A 19,830-nucleotide genomic window follows, 5' to 3' on the forward strand; every position below is an offset into this window, starting at 1 on the left:
TACAACGGGTTGAAGGTTTCAGTGCAGCTTCAAAGCACTCTACATGATCCCAGGTGAGGAATAAGGGTCTTATCTAGCGAAACGATCAGTCATTTTCTAAAAAAAATAAAAAAGTATACTTTTTAGCCACAAATGCTCGTCTTGCACTAGCTCTGCGATGCGTCACGCATTACGTAATTACATTGGAAAGGTCACGCGTGACGTAGGTGGAAGTACTACGAAGTAGGACGAAAAAACTCTATCTCATTTTCTCCTCCAACTTCAAAATCATCCGAAATCGCCGTTTTACCTTTTTTGTAAAGGCCGTTTGACTTAGTGTTTGCACATTCGCTTTGTAAACACTTGCTCGGCGCTTCCGCCTACGTCATGCGTGACCTTTCCAACGTGATTACATTAATAAACGTATGGTAATGAACGTGATTATGTATCGCAGAGCTAGTGCAAGATGGGTATTTGTTGTTTAAAAGTATATAATTTTTTAACATTTATTTTACAGAAAATGACTGATCGTTATGCTAGATAAGACCCTTATTCATCAGCTGTAGAGCCCTTTGAAGCTGCATTGAAACTGCAGTTTGGACCTTCAACCCGTTAAACCAGGATAAAGTCCACTATATGGAGAAAAATCCTGGAATGTTTTCCTCAAAAACCTTCATTTCTTTTTGACTGAAGAGAGAAAGACATAAACATCTTGGATGACATGGGGGTGAGTAAATTATCAGGAAATTTTAATTCTGAAGTGAACTAATCCTTTAAAAGACAAAGCAAGTCGTCTCGATTATTTCTTGTAGACTGTATAGATTGTGTAGATATTGTATATTGTAAACACAAATTTTACTGCTTTGTTTATTTTGGTATCAACATTTGTGTTTCAAATGAAATAGCTACTTAAGCCTTTTACATCTGTTACAGCAGCCTCTTGTCAGAGCTTTTTAAAATCTGTTTTTGAGTGACAGTCATGCTGCGTTGCAGTCTCACAGAGTGTTAAATGAGGAGCGAGTCTCTACTGCCCCCCTGTGGATGACAGGAAGACACTTAGAAAAAAGGTTCAGTGGGGTTTTACATAGAACTCTAGCGTTCTTAACTCAATTTTAAAGAGCCCTTTATGCCAAAAAGGTTCGAGAAATGTCTTATATCAATGATTGCACGATACTTTCATGTTTAACAGGGTATTTCATTTAGTGATAAAGAATGTTTACAAGCTGCTTAATTCGTTAAATTTAATTAGAATTAAAAGACCCTAAAAGGTTCTATATATATTAAGCACCTGACAGAACCCTTTAAGTTCCTATATAGAACCTTTTCTTCTAAGACTGCTTACTGATGTTGTTACTCACGAGCTGAAATCTGAGATCAACCACACGCACTCACAAAATGTATTACTATAATTACCATAAAGCCATCTGGTTATGTAGGACAGACATTAATAAACAGAAATATCATGAATGACTTGATCTGTTTGTTATCTTTATTACTCAACCTTTATGTTAGCACAAATATTGCACAAGATCTGTAAAATGTGCACAAAGATCATTACACAACATGATACAGCACTGCATCAGTTCATTTGCTAGCCATTAGGAAATATCAGTAACATTATATATTGGCATAATTTCAAAGAGGTCAGTAAGGCAACACAGTACAGATCATGCAAACAGAGTAGAGAGTTTTACAGGAAACAACTATTCAAGAGCAGAAAAATTGCACTCTGACCATATTATTATGGGCCTGTACATAATCCAAAATTTAAAAGTGCATGTTCTAATTCTATTTAATAGAATTTGTTTCTTAGAGATCTCATCATTTTTAAATATTCTTAAAGGAATAGTTTACATAAAAATGAAAATCCTGTCATTACAAGATCCTAACCTGTATGTGGTTGTTTTTTCCCCTTTCATCCAACACACACACACACGGAAATTATCGTGACCACATGCTGTTAAGCTTCTAAAAGGAGTAAGCACTAAAGGCAAGTAAATCATTTTTGGGTGAATTATTCCTTTAATACATCACTGATGGCTTGTTGCTAATTTAATATTCTGTTAATATAGGTTTAAAAATCGACCTGTTAGAATGCAAAGACTGTAGAGAATCTCAAAAATTTGTCATCACTGCTTGAACACATTACCTGAGTATTGTCGATTGTAAGACTCGAATACATTTGGTAAGGAAAATACTGAAGGTATAACAATCTAAAGAGTCAAAGTTATATACAGTCATTATTGTCCTGCATTGTGGCACAGCGTTGCTTTTTATAAGTTTCGTCATTTAGGAAACATACAAAAAGAAGGAAGTAAAATTTTTGTTGCTGTCCAAAAAGAAGATCCTTTCCATTTCTTACGAGTTTAAAAGACAGACAACTGATAACCTTTACTTCTTCCTCAATCTATCACATCCATTAAGCATTTATAAAAGATGGACTCTAATTGGCACCTGTAGGACTGAGTTCCTGAAAAGATACAAACGACAGGAATTCAAATGAATAAAAATGATTAAATATTAACTTTAGCATACATACATTAGTCATTTTAACATGTTATTATATATGTAATATAGTGTAACATATAAAATGGATAGCTTTGTATCTCCACAGAAGCTTACCTGGGATAATCTTGATCGCCGTGCCTCTTTCTGCTGATAGTAGGCAGAAATTATACAGTTCCGCCTGCAAATGTCCAAAACATTATGATATTTCAAAGTTCAGTCCTCTGTTCTTTTGTCAGTCATCACACCTACATATCATTTGAGCTCTACTTGTGGAGTTGAATGGTGCTCTAGTGAAGGTGCCTGCACTGAGTAGACACTTGAATCTGAGAACAGCTGCTGTGAACACGGGGTACCTGGACATTGCTCTGCAGCACAAGGGTGGATATGTCATCCTTGCAGCTTTAATCTCATAATCTGGTGATTTTCGAATCTGTTACTATACCATGTGAGTCACTGTGAAATAGTACCATTTGATGAAGTGCAGTAAACTTTTTTTTTCTCACTAAAACTTAAGCATTCTGGAAAAAAAGATTAGCTCAAAATGAATAATAATTAAAAAAAAACTTCTATTATTTTATTGATGATTGTGTATTTTATATATATATATATATATATATGACTGGCTATACAGTATATAAATACATATAAATATATATATTAAAGGAGTATATGTATTTATTTACTGTATAGCCAGTCATAGAAATGTTATTTCAAATATTTTTTTAAAAAAATGTATGAAATGTTTTTTCCTCATTATTAATACTAATAATAATAATAATAATTACAGCTATTATAATAATTGCTCTTTAAAGCTGCAGTCCGTAAGTTTTGCCTCTTTGTCGCCATCCCTGTTTGAAACCTGCAATTGCAGTTGTGCACGACTCCTCAGCGCGAATGAATCTAATGTCTGCTGTTAGTCACCACACCGGTGTGGATACCGTACTTCAGAATCACAGATTTTGGAAGTATCTTGGAAGTATGACCAAAATAAAATTTTCATCAGAAAATGTCATCTGAACAAGTAAGTAACATGTCTGCCACTTTTGTTCTGACCAACTGAGGAAAAAAACATTACAATCGCGCTGCCAATGGCAATTAAAAGCTAACTATCGCTTAACTCGATTCATGTCAAACCGTGCAAATTATTATTAATGTTATACTTTGTTCTCAAATTGTTAATGTTAACAACATCAGCATTGCGTGACTGTGTGTATTTAGTGTGTATTAGCGTTACCTTTATATTTCAATTTCTGTATCCACTCCGCAGTCTAAAGTTTTTTGCTTTTGACTACGGGTGAATCTCCAGTTGTCACTGATGATTGGACCTTTCTTGATTACAATCCGCCATCAAAATGATAAGTTTAATTATTGCAGCTGCTGTGAGAAAAGGCTATAAATGATCCATCACATGCCATATAGCCTAGCAGGGCAATTTCAACCGAGCAGGGACTCCTTCCTTTCTGTTTACAGATGTGACGTAATGACGCAAAGACGGATGGCTGCATGCTCGAATTTTTCTGCGGAAACCCACCAGTACCGATTTTATTTAATAATATTATTACAAGCTTACCATTGTGAATCGGGATAGTTTTGAACACTGGCTGGTTATGTACTTGCTCAAAAATTGATTTTTGATCATTTTTAACCAAAAAAAGTTACGGACTGCAGCTTTAATAAAGACAACAACAACAATAATAACAAAATAAAAATGGAAGAAAGATTCGAAAGAATTCTAAAGCTTTCTCAAGGGTATTATAGATCTCATTTAGAAACCATGTAAAATTGCTGGAAGCCTGGAACTGTGATTTATCTGTTTCTGCCTCAAGATGTGCATGTTACAGTCTGTGAAATAGGTTTTCACACTTCTCTCACACCATCCCACATGCATCCCAGTTCGCATACTTATGCACTATTCTATGTTGTTTTGTAGTATAAATAGTGCGAGTAGCGTGTTCACACTGAAAATTTCAAAAAGAAAGGTGCACTTAAAATAACGATATGATGCACTTAATTAACCGAAAACAAGTGTGGAATGTTGGACTCTTCATGCACTCAACTGTCACAGCTTTCCTTATGTAGAAGAGAGGGAGGGACTATCAGACTCTGATCCTGAATGACAAAATAACCTTACAAAAGTCATAGCCTGCATCTCAATGTGCATACTATCCATCCTAAATAGTAAGTGACATTAGTAATATTCAATGCTATTTAGGGCGGATAGTATGCACATTGGGATGCAGGGATACACTGGATCAGGCGTTCTCAACCCTGGTCCTCGAGGCCACTGTCCTGCAGAGTTTAGCTCCAACCCTAATCAAACACACCTGAACCAGCTAATTAAGCTCTTGAGGATTACTAGAAAGCTACAGGCAGGTGAGTTTGTTCAAGGTTGGAGCTAAACTCTGCAGGAAAGTGGCCCTCGAGGACCCTCGCACTAGATGGTTGAGTACATAGTGCATAGAATAAGTTCATAGTGTATAGTGCGTCATTTGGGACACAATTACACACTCACTTGCTCTGTAGGCCGCCCCCTGGTGGTAGTCCAGGTATCACTGTTGAAGCCAGTACTGTCAGAACTGATAGCAAATCAGGCTCATCACCTCTTGCACTCAGCTCTTCAAATATCTCTGCCAGAGAAACACACATGACAGTGATTTACAGTAATTCCTCAAGCAGACACTAGAGGATTCAGAACATTTAATAAATCCAAGATTTAAAAGGATTATCATCTGTGACATAAGTATATAAATCTTAAGAGCAACATCAAAAGAAGCCAGATTTAATCAAGATGTTTTACCAGCTACTTTGGACTCCAGAAAGTCCTCCAGCTCAGCCTCCTGGTGCAGTGCTTCAGGTGACAGCTGGGGGGCGCCAGGGAAACAGACTAGGATGATGCTGATGTTATCAAGACTCCCCTGTTAGCAAATACATGAAGAGACATTAAAAAAATGAAACATAAATGTTAGATGTGCAAACAATGTGTCCACTATGCGATTTCATCGATAAACTGAGCAGCATTGTTTTCCTCTAATGTTTCTTTAGATATGGCAGGCAGTAGCATGACACTATCAGCCAGTCTTTATGCTTTTGTTCTAAGGACAACTACCTCATGTTGATGATTAAGTAGACTGGAATTGGTGTCGCTAACGTAGACCTTAACCTTCATTTCTTAGGGATGCTGTCGGTTGTCTATCCCTACATGGCACAATGCTAGGCAGAATGCTGTAATCTCCTAACACCAAGGCTAAAAGTAGTTTATCCCATTGCAGCTTAGCAGCTGAATACAGCCTCACTTTTAGATGGTGGATGAAAGTGCAGTCCTGACAAAGCAGAGATCTGGCTTACTGTGGAGAGAAAGATGTTGACATTTTCAGGTCGGCACACATCCTTTTCTGCAGCCTAAAGGCCATTCTGTGTTTCTCTTACGTAATATAACAGCCTGGCTGAAGTCAGCTGGACATGCCAAAGCTAACAGACTCCAGACTTCATATTATAAAATATACTTCATGTTTCCAATCCTAAAATCCATTTTGGGTAAATGCAAAATTTATTTTTTATAAGATTTTGGAAAATATAAATACAGTTGGCTATATATATTAAATTTTTTTTTGAAATATTAAAAATGGACAAACATATGAGGAAATATAAGCAACTAAAACTTGTATAGATTGTATATAAATAACTTGTATATAAATATATATATAAATAAAAATTTGTAAAAAAAAATTCTGAATATTTATGAAAATGGCTTGTTTCTGAACCTTTGGAGAGCAGTTTGCATATGAAATTGCATCTTTTGCAATACATCCTTGGCAGTCAAATGCAAGAGTTGGTCTATGTATGCAAAGTTTTGGTGGTAAATCCTATGATGTGACAATACAAAAAAGCAGTGAAGCTGCTATTTTCTCATCCCTAAGATGTTAGCAACAGTGGTAAACATCTGTCACTAGTACTCCTGCAGGGGTGTGAGGAGAAATCGAACTTGGGTTGGACCACACAATTGAACCCTGACAGCAACATAGTGTCGGCCCAGATCTGGCTCACATCTGGTCCGTGTGTAATCCACATTTACCAGATGTGGGCCGGATCTGGGCCACACTATGTTGCTGTCTGGGAAATCAGTGTGTGAACTGTCTAAAAATCTTCCATTTATACTAACCTTATAGAGGCAGAGGTCGATGACCTGGGAGCAGACCTCTCTCAAATCTGTGCAGACACGCAGTCGGCTGTGTATGAAGGCACAGAGCTCTTCATTACTGACAGTGTCCCACACACCATCGCAGGCCAAAACCAGAAACTCATCTGCTGGCGAGCGCTCCACAGCAGACACTTCCGGCTCGGGCGAGACCATCTGTTCTGTGACCGGCCGCCACTCGGCTGTCTTGTAACTGAAGTCCCCCAACGCCCGAGAGACTGCCAGCGAGCCATTCACGCGCTGCAAAGTCACAGATCCTCCAGCGCTCTCTATCCTCTCCCTCTCACCAGGGCTGAAGGGCTTATGGTCCTCTGTCGAGAAGGCCACCCGCCCCGCACGGCACAAGACGGCCCGAGAGTCCCCGCAGTTCACAAAGTAGATGTGGTGCGGGGTGATAGCAGTGGAAACGACAGTGGTCCCTCCGCGTTCCCAACCCTCACGGCAAGCCATGGCATGAAGGTGCTTGTCCATGAGAAAAAAGCCCTCCTTGATGCCTTCAGTGACCCTTTCAACATCCGCATCTGCTCGGATCTTGCCTGAGAAGAAAAAGCTCACTAAATAAACAGTCCACCATTAACTGTGAAAGAATTTTCGGTGACTTAAAACAGGTCATGCTAGGATGTTCACAAAGACGAATCTAAAGGGGCAGCCATTTTGGCCCTGTCTACACATGGTATTTCACGAGTTCACACTTACAAATAATCAGATAGAGTAAAGTACTATGCGTATTTGCTGTGCTGTCCAAGGAGAGGGCTCAGAGCTCAGTATTTTGGCCCGAACCCAGAGTACTCCCCCTGTATTTCTGACTAGTAAAGTATCCAGGTGATTTTGAGGAGACAGGGTGGTGGAGGGATGCTGAAAACTGTCTAGGAACATAGGTGAGTTGACTGCGTATATATATATATATATATATATATATATATATATATATATATATACATATTTATATATATATATATGCCTCCACTCATGCTGATTGGGTAGACATGTTGATTGCTGATTGCTGGTTGGAATGACGTGATGATTGGATAGATCATTTGAATGTGTTCCTCCCAAACTTTTTTAATAAAACATCTTTAAAATGCGTTTTGGTCAATCAGATCACAAATGGATGACGCTAAATAAAAGATGTAAATGGGGTCTAAAACGTTTTGAGCTTGTCCACTTTCGACCACTTCCAAAGGTAGTTGAAAACGCATTTGACCGGATTGCTTTCGTACTGTAGACGCTTAATGTCGTTGAATGTGTTAGAACAGCCACATATTCTCCGCCTACTGACCTAACACGTAAACATTATGGGAAGCGCGCTAGCCTGACGGGATTTAAACTTTGTCGTCTGAAGACCCAAGTTTGGTTTGAAGACGGAAAATGTACCAAGCACAATGTTCAGTATTCCTGATTTCTAACACACACTCACAGCGTTCTTGCAGCTATCAGAGCAGAAACAAAAGCTGATGCTCTCCGTATGTTTCTCAGTTGTCTCTGTGCGTGTTCATAGGTAAATTGCTTGTGCTTATTTCACCCATTAGAGTGAAAGATCTGAAAAAAACACATTTACCCATCCATAGACCCTCCCCTCGAAGAAATCAGGACAGAAGTGGTTGAAAGTGGACAAAAAGACAGATTAAAATACCAGGTGTAAACGGGTATGTGTCCCCCTTGTCTACTTGTGATCCGATCAACCAAAACACATCTTAATAATAGGTGTACACAGGGCCTTTGTGACTTATAATTGCTTTTTCTACATTAGGAACATGTTGTACACTACAATTCACTAGTCAGATCATAGCTTAATTAAGTAATGATGTTGATGTGGCTTTGGATGTACAGTAGGTCTACAAATCTGTGAGGAGATCTCTTAGATATATTCTAAAGAGATCAACAATATCACCCAAATGGAAATTCTGTTTCTCAGCAAAATCATCTCACACGTTTGTTGTGCTCTCAAATAACTGATGATGTACTTCCATCAGTACCTATCAGTATAAGCCAAAGAGATACAAGAAGTCCTTCCATTTTTGTTGGACAGATTACCACTTACCTGTGCCTAGGATGTGGTCCAGCAGGTTTCGGGAGCAGTGTTGGGCCACCGCGCTTCCTGCGTGTCCATCAAACACTGCGAAGAACCCCCAATGGGACAGTTCCCCTCCTAGCTGAGGGAAGCAGTTGTGGAAATCCTCCATGTGGGCCCTCCAACCCTGCATGCTGGCCAGGGCGTAGGTAAGTCCCCAGGAAGCACAGCCCTCTTGCATGTGCTTGTCCAGAACCGGTCGATCTAAGTAGGGGCTAGGGATGACCCCTTCCTCCTCTCCTCCCTCTTCACCTTCGGACAGCTCCCCTGCACCTCCCCCTCGCCCCCCTTTAAAAAAGGAGGTGACCCTTTTCTCGGTTTCCTTCACCAGCTGCCTTACAAAAGCAGGCATTTCCACGCTTCCTTTCCTGGATGTCCTCATGGTGTCTTTTTTTTCCGCACTCGTTTGAATCGGTTCACGGCCTCCACCCAGTGCTGTAGCTCGTTGGCTTTGGTTTGGCTGTGTGCAGCCTTGCTGATCAGGGCCTTCACAGCATTATCTCCCAAGAGGCTGATTCTGCACCTTCAAGCATCCTTGAATGATCCACTGCAGAATGGTTGATTTTCCCTTCTGTCACTCTACCCATTGCTAGACATCTCACTATGAATTAATCTATCTGTAGTCATAGTTGCTCTTTCCAATTTGATCCACTTTTGTTGCCTTCCTCCTCTGTATGTCAGTGATATTCTCTCTCTCTAAGCTTTCTCTCTGTCTGAGCCCGTTATTTTCCTGTCATCACTCTGATTGGCTGAGCTATTTCTGTGCACCAATCATCTCACAGTGTCCTCCCTCTTGTTGTACACATCAACATGCAATCCTTTTGCAGAGTGGCTCTCTCTTTCACATGTTCAGTGCCTCTCTCCCTTCCTCCCTCCCTTGGCTTCTCCTCTTGAACTCCCTCTGTTAATCATCTGTGCTGAACATTTGATAATTTTGGATTACCTAACACGCACAGATTAATGTGCATAACAGATTTTCACAGTAGCCCAGTAAGAGAGAGAGAGAGAGAGCGCGAGAGAGCGAGAGAGAGCACAGTAGACTCTTTTCAAAAATGTTATGTGGGGTAGATTCAGTGATTCATATTAAAGAACGTGGTTTGCCTTGAGCAGAGTTCATGAATGGCACATTCAAATAAGAACTGGGGAGACTCTAATAAGGGTTGATTTGGACAGATTAGTGGATTATGTAAATCAAAAATGTATTCATACACAATATTACATAACAGGCTATTTTTGTCTTTGTAACTCTTCTTGTGTGTCCATGGAATGACGCAAACAAAAACGTCTCATGAATAACAGTGTTTGACAGCGGAACGATCATTGCATCAGCTGCTGGTAGTACTGACTCATCTGCTGGGTCAAGCATCCTGAAAAAAAAAATTAAAAAAATAAATAAAAAAGCGACTTTTCAGGATTTTTAATATTTTAAAACAAAAAGCAGTTATGACATACAATGAAAAAAAAAAGAAATAAATAAAAAAAATACTGTAATAATAATAATAATAATAGCAGTAGTAGTGATTATAAAGTAAATGTAATAATCAAAATTATATATATGTATATACTTATATTATCTTTATATTATTATTTATGATCATTATTGCAATTTTCATACATTATAATTATTATTAATATAAAATTAAATATAATAATTTCAAATAAATTAATTAATATTATATATTTATTATATTTAATATAAAATAGAATATATTTTATATATTTAATAATATTTATATATTATAATAATAATATATATAATTGTATACACATACATTGGGATTTCATATGGGGATATTCCATAGTTATAATGATTTTTATACTGTACAAACTGTATATTCTATCCCCTAACCCTAAATCTACCCCTAAACCCAACAATCACAGAAAACTTTTTTTAGATTTTCAAAAAACATCACCAAAAGATGGCCCCACAAGGACAAAGATTTTAGATATTGCCATATATTTATGGGGACATTTGTCCCCATAACGCAGTGTATACCTAATGTGTGCACACACACACACACACACACACACACACTTTGGTATATGTGGTTTACAGGGACTCTCCATAGGCGTATTGGTTTTAATACTGTACAAACTGCATTCTATCCCCCTACACTTTCCCTACCCCTAAACCCATCATAGAAAACTTTCTGCATTTTTTGAATTTTGAAAAAAAAAAAACAAAACAAAAAAACCCATTTTTTTAAGCCATTTGGTTTACGAGGACACAGGAAGTGTCCTCATAAACCATGTTTACGTTGTACCCATGTCATTATACACATTTGTGTCCTCATAAACCATATATGCCAAAACACACACACACACACACACACACACACACAATCATCATCATCATCTTCACATCTTCAGTTGGGTGTTAAAGGCCAGCACTTTTGTCAGCATGTGAGAAGATAAAGCACAGCACTCCCTGAGCAATGCCTGAGTAATTTGCCCGTATAAGTTATCCATTTCCCATGAGATGAAGTCTTGTCTACACGCAGACATTTGCTGACGTCTCAGGTTCCTTAAGCTCCGGACAGCCCATGAGGGAGCATAGCTGTGCATGTGTGTGTTTGTAAAGATGGAGTGTCCAAGTGGTTGAGATATTATTAGGTCAGACCAACCCCTTCCTGCTGACAACGCTAGGATGGCCAAAAAAAGCCCAGAGGGTTCGTGGAGTGCTGGGAGGAGAGGAGGTTTGGTGTGGAAGCAAGAAAAATGGCCAGCAAAGGTGAGAGTCTTCCGCAAAACTGAACAGCACTGGGATCGAGGTCTCCTGAGCTATACTGCTTAATGTGTAATGTGCTGGCATGTGAATAGCAGTTGTGACTGAGGGAGGTGTGTGTGTGTGTGTGGGGTGGGGGGGTGTTTGGATCAGTTGAGTGGTTTACACTAGAGGTAATACTGCAAACTAGTCAGCACATCACACAGGACTTCTCAATGGGACTTTGGCAGGCTGATGGGAATCTGATGGATGGACTGCCTTCAGGAACGGACTGATGCATGACTCTAGGATTTTGAGGCAGAGGGAGAAAAGGAGACATTGATGTCTGAATGAAGGAGGTGAGACTTTCTCTCAGTCTTATTTTGGCAGTGCTGGCATCCGCCTCCCCGGAGAGATTCAATCTGACCCGGCCATATTAGGCTGCAATAAAGTGCGTTAGCAGGAGTGAATGCCTCATGGAAGTTTTTTTTTTTTTTTGTAGAGAAGATTTCAAAGGGTTTGGATTGATCTTATAAAGGCTCATTCAGCTTTGCACCACTGTGTGCCACAGCACAGATTTGCACCTGCATTTGGAGGATCATCAGAATCAACAGCTGTTAGGGTCTGTTGGCTTCACAGAGGAAAGGGCGTGTAAACGCACACTGCCATTAGCTGTTCCACTCTGTTTTTGTCCATGCTCTCTCTGACACAAGGGCTTCTTGTCCATTTAAGTTTGTCTCAGAGATTGGCATTTGCAGTAATTTATTGCAATTGTACAAAATAATGTGCAAATAAGTAATAAATGAGCTCATGGACAACTGGACAGTGGACGATTCTTTGCTTTGGATTCAAATTAGTCTGTTCACATGCAGAAAAAATTTAATGCGTTTACAGACTTGACATGTTTGGCACAGCCTGGGTGTATAACGTGATCAAGCCTTGTTGGACAATGACGTAGTTTCATCAAGTGTTTCTGGCTGAGTCAGCCTTGCTCACATGTCTGCTTGTCATAATAATCAATGCTAAATGAAAATCTCTGACAGCCTTTAAAAAAAAAATTAGTCAAGTCCTTGACAACATTAAGGCACTCCTGTGATTCTGTGAACGGTTTAATTCCACATTTTCTTCTCTGTCCTTTTGTAGTGTTGTTTTCATATTCCACTGAGCCTTGTTTATCCTTCTATTGTGCTGTTTGAGAGCTTTTACACTGCTTCACATTGCCTGAAATTCATAACAAAAAAACTAAAAGATTTTAGTGGCTGAATGACACTACAATGATAATAATGATCATGTTGCGAATTCATTACATTAAATACATCCAGATCACAACTATTTCACTCTCAACAAATGTTGTTGACAGTAATACAGATGACCACTCACTGCTAAAGCTTCCTGCTAGCTAATTAAAAAAAGGGTACCAATGATTCGCCTATGTATTCGTCAGTTTTGGCATATTATATATTCTCCCCTTGTATTTTTCTCTCAAATTATCATACATTACGCATTAGGGGGAAAAAAGGGAGAGAGAAACTTGTCTTCTTGACAGAGAGAGATGATTCAGCTTCCTATGTATGATGTCATTTCCATTATTTGACATATAGGCTGACATGAAATTAAGGGACGTAAGAAAATTGGTGCTTTATTTAACAATTCATTTATTATTTTCTTGACATATATTTAGAGAATAAGATTACAGTTCAAACAATATGCAAATGTAAATTTTTGTCTTTTAAATTAAAGGCACAATATGTAATTTTCACCACCAGAGGTCGCTTATTCAAAACAAAGGCGTAGCTTGATGATGCTGTCAATAAGCGTGGAATTATGGGAGTTGTCATCTTCACCTCAGAAGCTGATGGAAAGCAATCCGATGGACTTAGGCAGAAATCATGTTCATGGATGAGCTAATGTATTAAAGTTTTATTAATGTTACTGTTGTATGAAGCAGGGCGGGCCAAGTACCGTACGAGTTGAGCAGAGCTTTTATTATGTTTATGCTGTTTTTGGCAGCTTCCAATCTTTTCGTTGTGTATGTGGGGTAACGCAACGCTGTTTTACATGGTTAAAACAATCATACTAAATATATTTGAGTGTGTTGAAAGTTATGTTATAATGTTACTTTGTGCGTTCGGTCTGTGGCTGGTAACGCGGATATGACGTCATTGACAAGAGACAAAATGACACGGTCCATGTCCTGGTTAAAATTGCTGATTTTCTCTGGATTTAAACATTGTTGGAAACAATTGGGATAATGTAAGTGTATAAGTCAACAAAATATATAACATTGTTTTAGTGGTTTTTGGATATTTTAATCTAAAAATCTTACATATTGTGCCTTTAAAAGTACTACTAAATTTAAAAGCCCAGAGTGAAATATAGCCCAATTTGCTTATTCTCTTCTCTGCAAAAATGTCTTAATTCTCCAAAATAATACTAATAATTTGGTTTAAATTTAGAAGATAAAAGACACTGCTCTGAAAATAGAGAATTTATTTCAATTTGATAAATTATTCATTCTAAAGTGAATTCATTCAACTAAAGTTTGTGGAATGACTCAAAGAATGGATGAAAATCTGTAATTTGTATCTTTTACCACACAAATTACCAGACGCTCTGTGCAAACATGCACATCTGACCACCCAAATACTCCACCACACATCCCCCCTGCATCCCTTTTTGAGGCCGACTTCAAAGCAGTACTGCATTTTTCTCACAGTCGCTTTTTCTCTGTCTTTCCATCTTTCTGCCTGGCTATGCCTCTTTATATGTTTATTTCCCTGACGTTCCACACATTCATCTTTCTTGCCCTCTCTAGTGTTGGATCTGTTATACTGGCGAGATGTGGGGACCACCGGGCTGGTGTTTACAGGTTTGGTTGTGGGTTTGGCTTGTTTGTTCCAGCTCAGTGCCATCACAATCCTGTCCAACCTCGGATTGGGTATTATGGCCTTCACCCTCCCTGTACGCTTTCTTTACAAAGCTATGGCGCTTGTCCGCCTCAGCGATGGATCGCATCCCTTCCAGTGAGTATGCTATAAAACAACAACATTTTCTACACAGCCATAACCAAAGCCAAAGGCGTAACTGACACTGCTGAACTTACTGTAGCTCTTAGAGTAAAAGGAATAGTAGCAGAAGTCTCTCTCATGTCACTTCATGTCTGTGTTTGCGCGATTGAGTTGATTTGTTCAAAAGCATTAATTCAAGCATTGATTCAAGCAAGTGACGCCTTTTGTGTCATTGAATAATTCACTCAAACAATTCGTTAAAATCACCTGGAACTATTTTCATTTGAAACTATTTTTACTATTTTCATTGGTGAAGCAAAAATACACAAAGTAATTAAATGTCAACTACTCAGTATTAGCTTCTTTAGAAATATAAGAAATATTTAGAAATATAAGAATGTTCATGTGATATTGCTTACAGTATAAAATTATAGACAACTACCCACCGCCTGCGCTATTTGCAAGCTGTTTTGAATTGATGAGTTCACTCTGATATAGTTCATATCAAGATGTTTAAAATATTAATTTTTGAGATGCATAACAGATGAGCAGATCTAAAACAAATATTGAATGGCAGGATTTTTTGATTTGGCAGGAGCTTGACAGGGGGAAAAGCAACTCAAATAAGTCGGGATTAATACATGTAATCTTTCTCAGCTGGTCCACTTTTCTTTATTAAAAAGGTCATATTTGGATGAGGACCGCACGCTGACAGATGAGGACACAGTTCGCATAGCGGAACAAATCGTTCTGCTGATTGCTACGGCTGTCACCGAACTGAAGAGGCTGTTCTTCATCGATAGCATCATGGACTCAGTGAAGGTCTCTCACGCATCTTAAATATCTCACTTCAGCTACACTGAGCAGTTTTTACGCTTTTACTGCAATTTATGACCTACTTTCACTACATCAGGGGACACTGCTGACTTACATAATTAGTCCTGATACAAACTATTACCATGTGCTTTCATTCCCAAAGGCAAAGGTGCTAGGAGAATAAGCCCATGTGAAAGTAAAGAAATTCATATTTGAAAAAAAAAAAAAAAAAAAAAACTCTGACCTTTATTATCATAAGAACATAAAGTTCCTGTAACTCGCCTGGTCCAGCAAGGCACTAGCAATGATTTCAATTCAGGGAACATGGATACTGATAAAAAATATATAGGCTACCTTCATTGCACTGTTATCTTCAGATAAAAGCATCTTGCAAATGAATAAATGTAAATCTAAAGTATAACCATTCAAAATGAAATATAATGCTTTTATCTGAATGACTGTATTTTATTTGTTTGTGTAGTTTGTTGTGTTCCTGTATTTGTTGACCTATGTGGGGGTCCAAGCTAATGGTCTCACGCTGGTGATGACCGGTAAGGATATCCTGCTGAAATTTGTAAAGCAAATCACGGCTGAAACTAATTTTGACCTAATATCAGTCACTAAACAATTGAATTCTAAGCAATTGTGTTGATGTTACATGGTGTTAATGGAATCCTTTCACTTCTGAACAGGTGTGATATGTGCCTTCTCTCTGCCACTGTTATACAGACTTCAACAGGTAAGTGCATCAGTTGGATTTTACACATAGAGACCTATATTCAAAGGCTTGAAAAAAAAAAGCCTTAAAGCATTCTTTGTGGCATCTATGTTTCCATGAAGAACCTTTAACATTCACATAACCTTTCCATTTCACAAAAGGTTCTTTATAGTGGAAAAAAGGTTCTTTAGATTTTTAAAATGTTCTTTGCTCTAAGAAAAAAAAAAGTTCTTCTATAAGAACTGTTAAAAGGTTCTTCGCAGAACACAAAGGGTTCTTCTATGGCATTGCCGCAAAAACACCCGTTTGGAGTTTAGGTAAAAAAAAAAAAAAAGGGTTTAGAAACTGGATCTGCAATTCCCTTCATTTTCCTAACCAGATATGCACTTATTATTAGATCTTGATAATGTATGCACATACTTTCACACCATAGGCTATTTCAAACTTGACACTTATGTTTTATTTTCATTTTTGACAGGAGAGGATCAACAAGATTGTTAAAGCAATCAAAAAACTTGTGGAAAAAATCACCGAAATGTAAGTTTTCACCTCGAAGTGAGCCAGAAAACACTATCAAGCAGCTTAAATTTAAATTATTCCAAATATTTAAATTCTCCTGGCAAAGAAACAAACTCAAAACACACATTCATTATGATTTCAATGAACTAAAACCACCATGGTTTATTTTCTTGAATTTATCATGTTCTCTGTGCAACTTCTTTTACATTTTTCTTTTCTAGAGTTGATCTTGTGGTTTCACTGGCCAAACCTCCCCCAGCCCCAGCACCTTCCCTTGCCCCCACACCAAAACTTAAACAAAAGACTAAATGAAGAGGAGGGAGAGCGAAATGGGGGTGAGGAGCAGAAATGTGGAGTACACTGAACAAACAAAGTCTTACGGTGCAGCTGCAGCCCCGCGTGTTAGGCAGGGTCGAGGATTGGGGGTTATGAACGAGCGTTATGTTTTATAGTACGTTTCTTAAAGGATTAGTTCACTTCAGAATTAAAATTTCCTGATAATTCACTCACCCGCCTGTCATCCAAGATGTTAATGTCTTTCTTTCTTCAGTCGAAAAGAAATTAAAGTTTTTGAGGAAAACATTCCAGGATTTTTCTCCATTAAGTGGACTTCATCAGGGTACAACGGGTTGAAGGTCCAAATTGCAGTTTCAATGCAGCTTCAAAGCTCTCTACACGATCCCAGCCGAGGAATAAGGGTCTTATCTAGCAAAACGATCTGTCATTTTCTAAATAACACAAAAATGCATATACTTTTTAACCACAAATGCTCGTCTTGCACTGCTCTGCGATGCGCCATGCATATAATATTTCGTAATCAGGATGAAAAGGTCACAAGTGACAAGAGGTCGCGTTAGACTTCTGCATTGTCCTTCATTTTGACGGACAGGGTCATAAAGATTCTGACAATCTATTATTACCCATCATTTTATTTTTCATATTTTAATAATAAGAAGCTATTTAATTGGCTCTGTTTTTGTTCACATTTTTACTTTTATTCACGGATTTACAGGACAAGCATTTAGGCTAGATTATGCATATTTAAGAAGAGAAAGTTGAACAGAGACTGTGGGTCACTTTTCAGGTTTCATCATGATATTTGTCCAATACATCGCAATAAGCATTGTGCTTAAGTCTCAGATTTCAAATTCTGTCCATCACAAAATTCAGACAATATATCCTTTTGGCGCTCTTTATGTGGCGCGAGAGATCACAGTTTCATGCGAGCCAAAGTGAACGCGATCATCCCTTCCTCTTTACTACGTTTCAGTACGAAATAAACATAAATGAACATCAGAAATATGTTGAAAGATACAACACAACTTACCGAAATCCATGTAATCGCTCAATCAGTGTTTCAACCACGAAAAGACCTCAATAAAACAGCAGTAAACAATGTCACGTAACTCAGAAAAGCCATTCGTTATCCATTAACTTGATAGTCAGCAAAAGTCCACTCCACCAAGTGGACAGGGGTGAGAATTACAGTTACAAGTTACAATAGACCCTCAGTGTAATCTATCAAAATGACGGACAGCCTTCAGATTTTTCCGTCAGCGCTAATTTTTTTTGTCAATGACGGAATTTCTTAATTAATTTCTTTTCATCTGAAGAAAGAAAGACATAAACATCTTGGATGACATGGTGGTGAGTAAATTATAAGGAAATTTTAATTCTGAAGTGAACTAATCCTTTAAGATTCTTCACTAGGTCTTCTCAAAAGAATTAAGCAAAAGGCTTCTTCAAGAAGCACACTTAAGTCAAGAGAAGTCTAGATGTACACCTATTGTATTCATTTATTTTCACTCAAACTGTCTTTTATAACTAGTAATTATATAAAGCTGTGCAATATTTATAGTTGTTGGTTCATTTTGCCTGACAAGGCTTTTCTACTGATTTTCATAGAAAAAGTTGAACCTAGTTGCTAGTATGTTTTTCTCCACTAGAGGGTACAATGCGACCACACAATCACAGCAGTTCTCCGTCAGAACAGTTACATAAATTCTGTCATGTAAATTTGTTTAACATTTTTGGAGCTTACAGTTCCCACTGGGATTGTTCTCATAATTTGGGTTTTAATATTTAATACTGAATGTTTCATGTTACAAGGCAATTCAAAACTAATTTATAAGTCACTTTAAAACAAGTTGTTTTGCTTCTCTGTCTTTGTACGTCTTTTGTGCAACATGACCCCCAGTAAACACGTGTTTTCAATGTTATTTGCCTTTTTTTTTTTTTGCATCTGACAACATACAAAACATCTCATCATATATTTTCAACCTTGCACAGAAATAAGCAGCTGCTGAGGATGCAGCTGATTCAAGAAAACTTCAGAGAGTCCAAAGGAACAGCGATTTCAAAACATACAGTTATATACTGGTTGCAGATGACATTCTAATGCTGAATAGAAACAAACATAGGATGTCTTTTGATGTTCAAATACTTCCATACTAAGATGGTGATAAACAAAATCTGGTTGTCATCTTCACAGGCTTTTAAGAAAGTATCTTTACCATCCATAAAATGACAATTTATGGAGGGGACTGTTTAGAAAGCACGAGAAGACACAGCAGGAACACTCAGGAATACAGAGAAGAACACCAATACTCCACCGACAAGAACAACTGCACTCAAAGGAACGTTTTGTATTCATTGCCGTTTTAAGTAACCTATTCAGACTGACTTTAGCTTTAAATTGCCCTTGTGTGTCTTTGTTTGTTATATGGTAGTAGTGGGAAATCTCTTAATGAGGATATAAGGAAAATTGACATTTAGAAATTTCACTTTATTAAGCTTTTCTAAATAGCTGTATGTAATTAAATGCCCTGTCTGACTGAATGATGGCTGAATTGCCTGAATCTACTGACTTATTTTCAGCAGGGCTTTTTCAGCAGTATTTTTCTAGACTTTGAAGTTTTTGAAGATTTCTACTTGACCTGCTGACATTTACTGGTGCCATAATAGAGATATATTCTATTTTTAGCAACATATTTTTGTGTTTAAAAAATATATAAATGTAAAATATTATATATTTTATAACATATATTTTATAAGATAATAGCCTATTAAATATTATCTACATTATTTTAGATGTTTAAATATCTTTAAAATCGCTTTAAAATGTTTTTATGCACAAAAAATTACAAAATTATTTTTTTTGGCTCTTATTTTTCAATAATTGCTGGAAACTATTGCACCATGACAGATTCACACCTTTTTACTGGAAAAAAAAAGAAATATGATGAAATTACTATAATGTTTCAATAACCTTTCATCTGCAGCTAGATAACCTTAGTGACACATTAAATAAGC

At 37.6% G+C, this 19,830-nt stretch overlaps 2 protein-coding genes across 2 annotated transcripts; one reads left to right on the forward strand and one right to left on the reverse strand.

Moving 5' to 3' along the window:
• Window positions 1–1,446: 1,446 nt before the first annotated feature.
• Window positions 1,447–18,739, reverse strand: ppm1nb (protein phosphatase, Mg2+/Mn2+ dependent, 1Nb (putative)). Its single transcript, XM_051878067.1, has 7 exons — window positions 17,846–18,739; window positions 8,724–10,120; window positions 6,647–7,218; window positions 5,285–5,402; window positions 5,000–5,114; window positions 2,602–2,665; window positions 1,447–2,449 (listed from the first exon to the last, which is right to left on the reverse strand). The coding sequence occupies exons 2-7, from the start codon at window positions 9,133–9,135 to the stop codon at window positions 2,423–2,425; spliced, it is 1,308 nt and encodes a 435-aa protein (XP_051734027.1). The 5' UTR covers window positions 9,136–10,120; window positions 17,846–18,739; the 3' UTR covers window positions 1,447–2,422.
• On the forward strand, window positions 11,348–18,737 carry rtn2b (reticulon 2b). Its single transcript, XM_051878068.1, has 7 exons — window positions 11,348–11,484; window positions 14,273–14,480; window positions 15,149–15,287; window positions 15,763–15,832; window positions 15,974–16,020; window positions 16,478–16,536; window positions 16,740–18,737. Exons 1-7 carry the CDS (start codon window positions 11,472–11,474, stop codon window positions 16,828–16,830), a joined length of 627 nt encoding a protein of 208 aa, XP_051734028.1. The 5' UTR covers window positions 11,348–11,471; the 3' UTR covers window positions 16,831–18,737.
• Window positions 18,740–19,830: the final 1,091 nt, after the last annotated feature.

This window comes from Ctenopharyngodon idella, chromosome 21 (assembly GCF_019924925.1).
Source record: "Ctenopharyngodon idella isolate HZGC_01 chromosome 21, HZGC01, whole genome shotgun sequence".
Classification (NCBI taxonomy): domain Eukaryota; kingdom Metazoa; phylum Chordata; class Actinopteri; order Cypriniformes; family Xenocyprididae; genus Ctenopharyngodon; species Ctenopharyngodon idella.

Excerpts from the sequence above, each read along its gene's own strand:
- ppm1nb (XM_051878067.1), bottom strand. The coding sequence starts at position 9,135 with ATGAGGACATCCAGGAAAGGAAGCGTGGAAATGCCTGCTTTTGTAAGG. Across the intron at positions 5,403-6,646 it reads TCGACCTCTGCCTCTATAAG|GGGAGTCTTGATAACATCAG; the intron begins GTTAGTATAAAT and ends ATTTGCTAACAG. Across the intron at positions 2,450-2,601 it reads GGCGATCAAGATTATCCCAG|GAACTCAGTCCTACAGGTGC; the intron begins GTAAGCTTCTGT and ends GTATCTTTTCAG.
- rtn2b (XM_051878068.1), top strand. Across the intron at positions 15,288-15,762 it reads GCATCATGGACTCAGTGAAG|TTTGTTGTGTTCCTGTATTT; the intron begins GTCTCTCACGCA and ends TTGTTTGTGTAG. Across the intron at positions 15,833-15,973 it reads TCTCACGCTGGTGATGACCG|GTGTGATATGTGCCTTCTCT; the intron begins GTAAGGATATCC and ends ACTTCTGAACAG.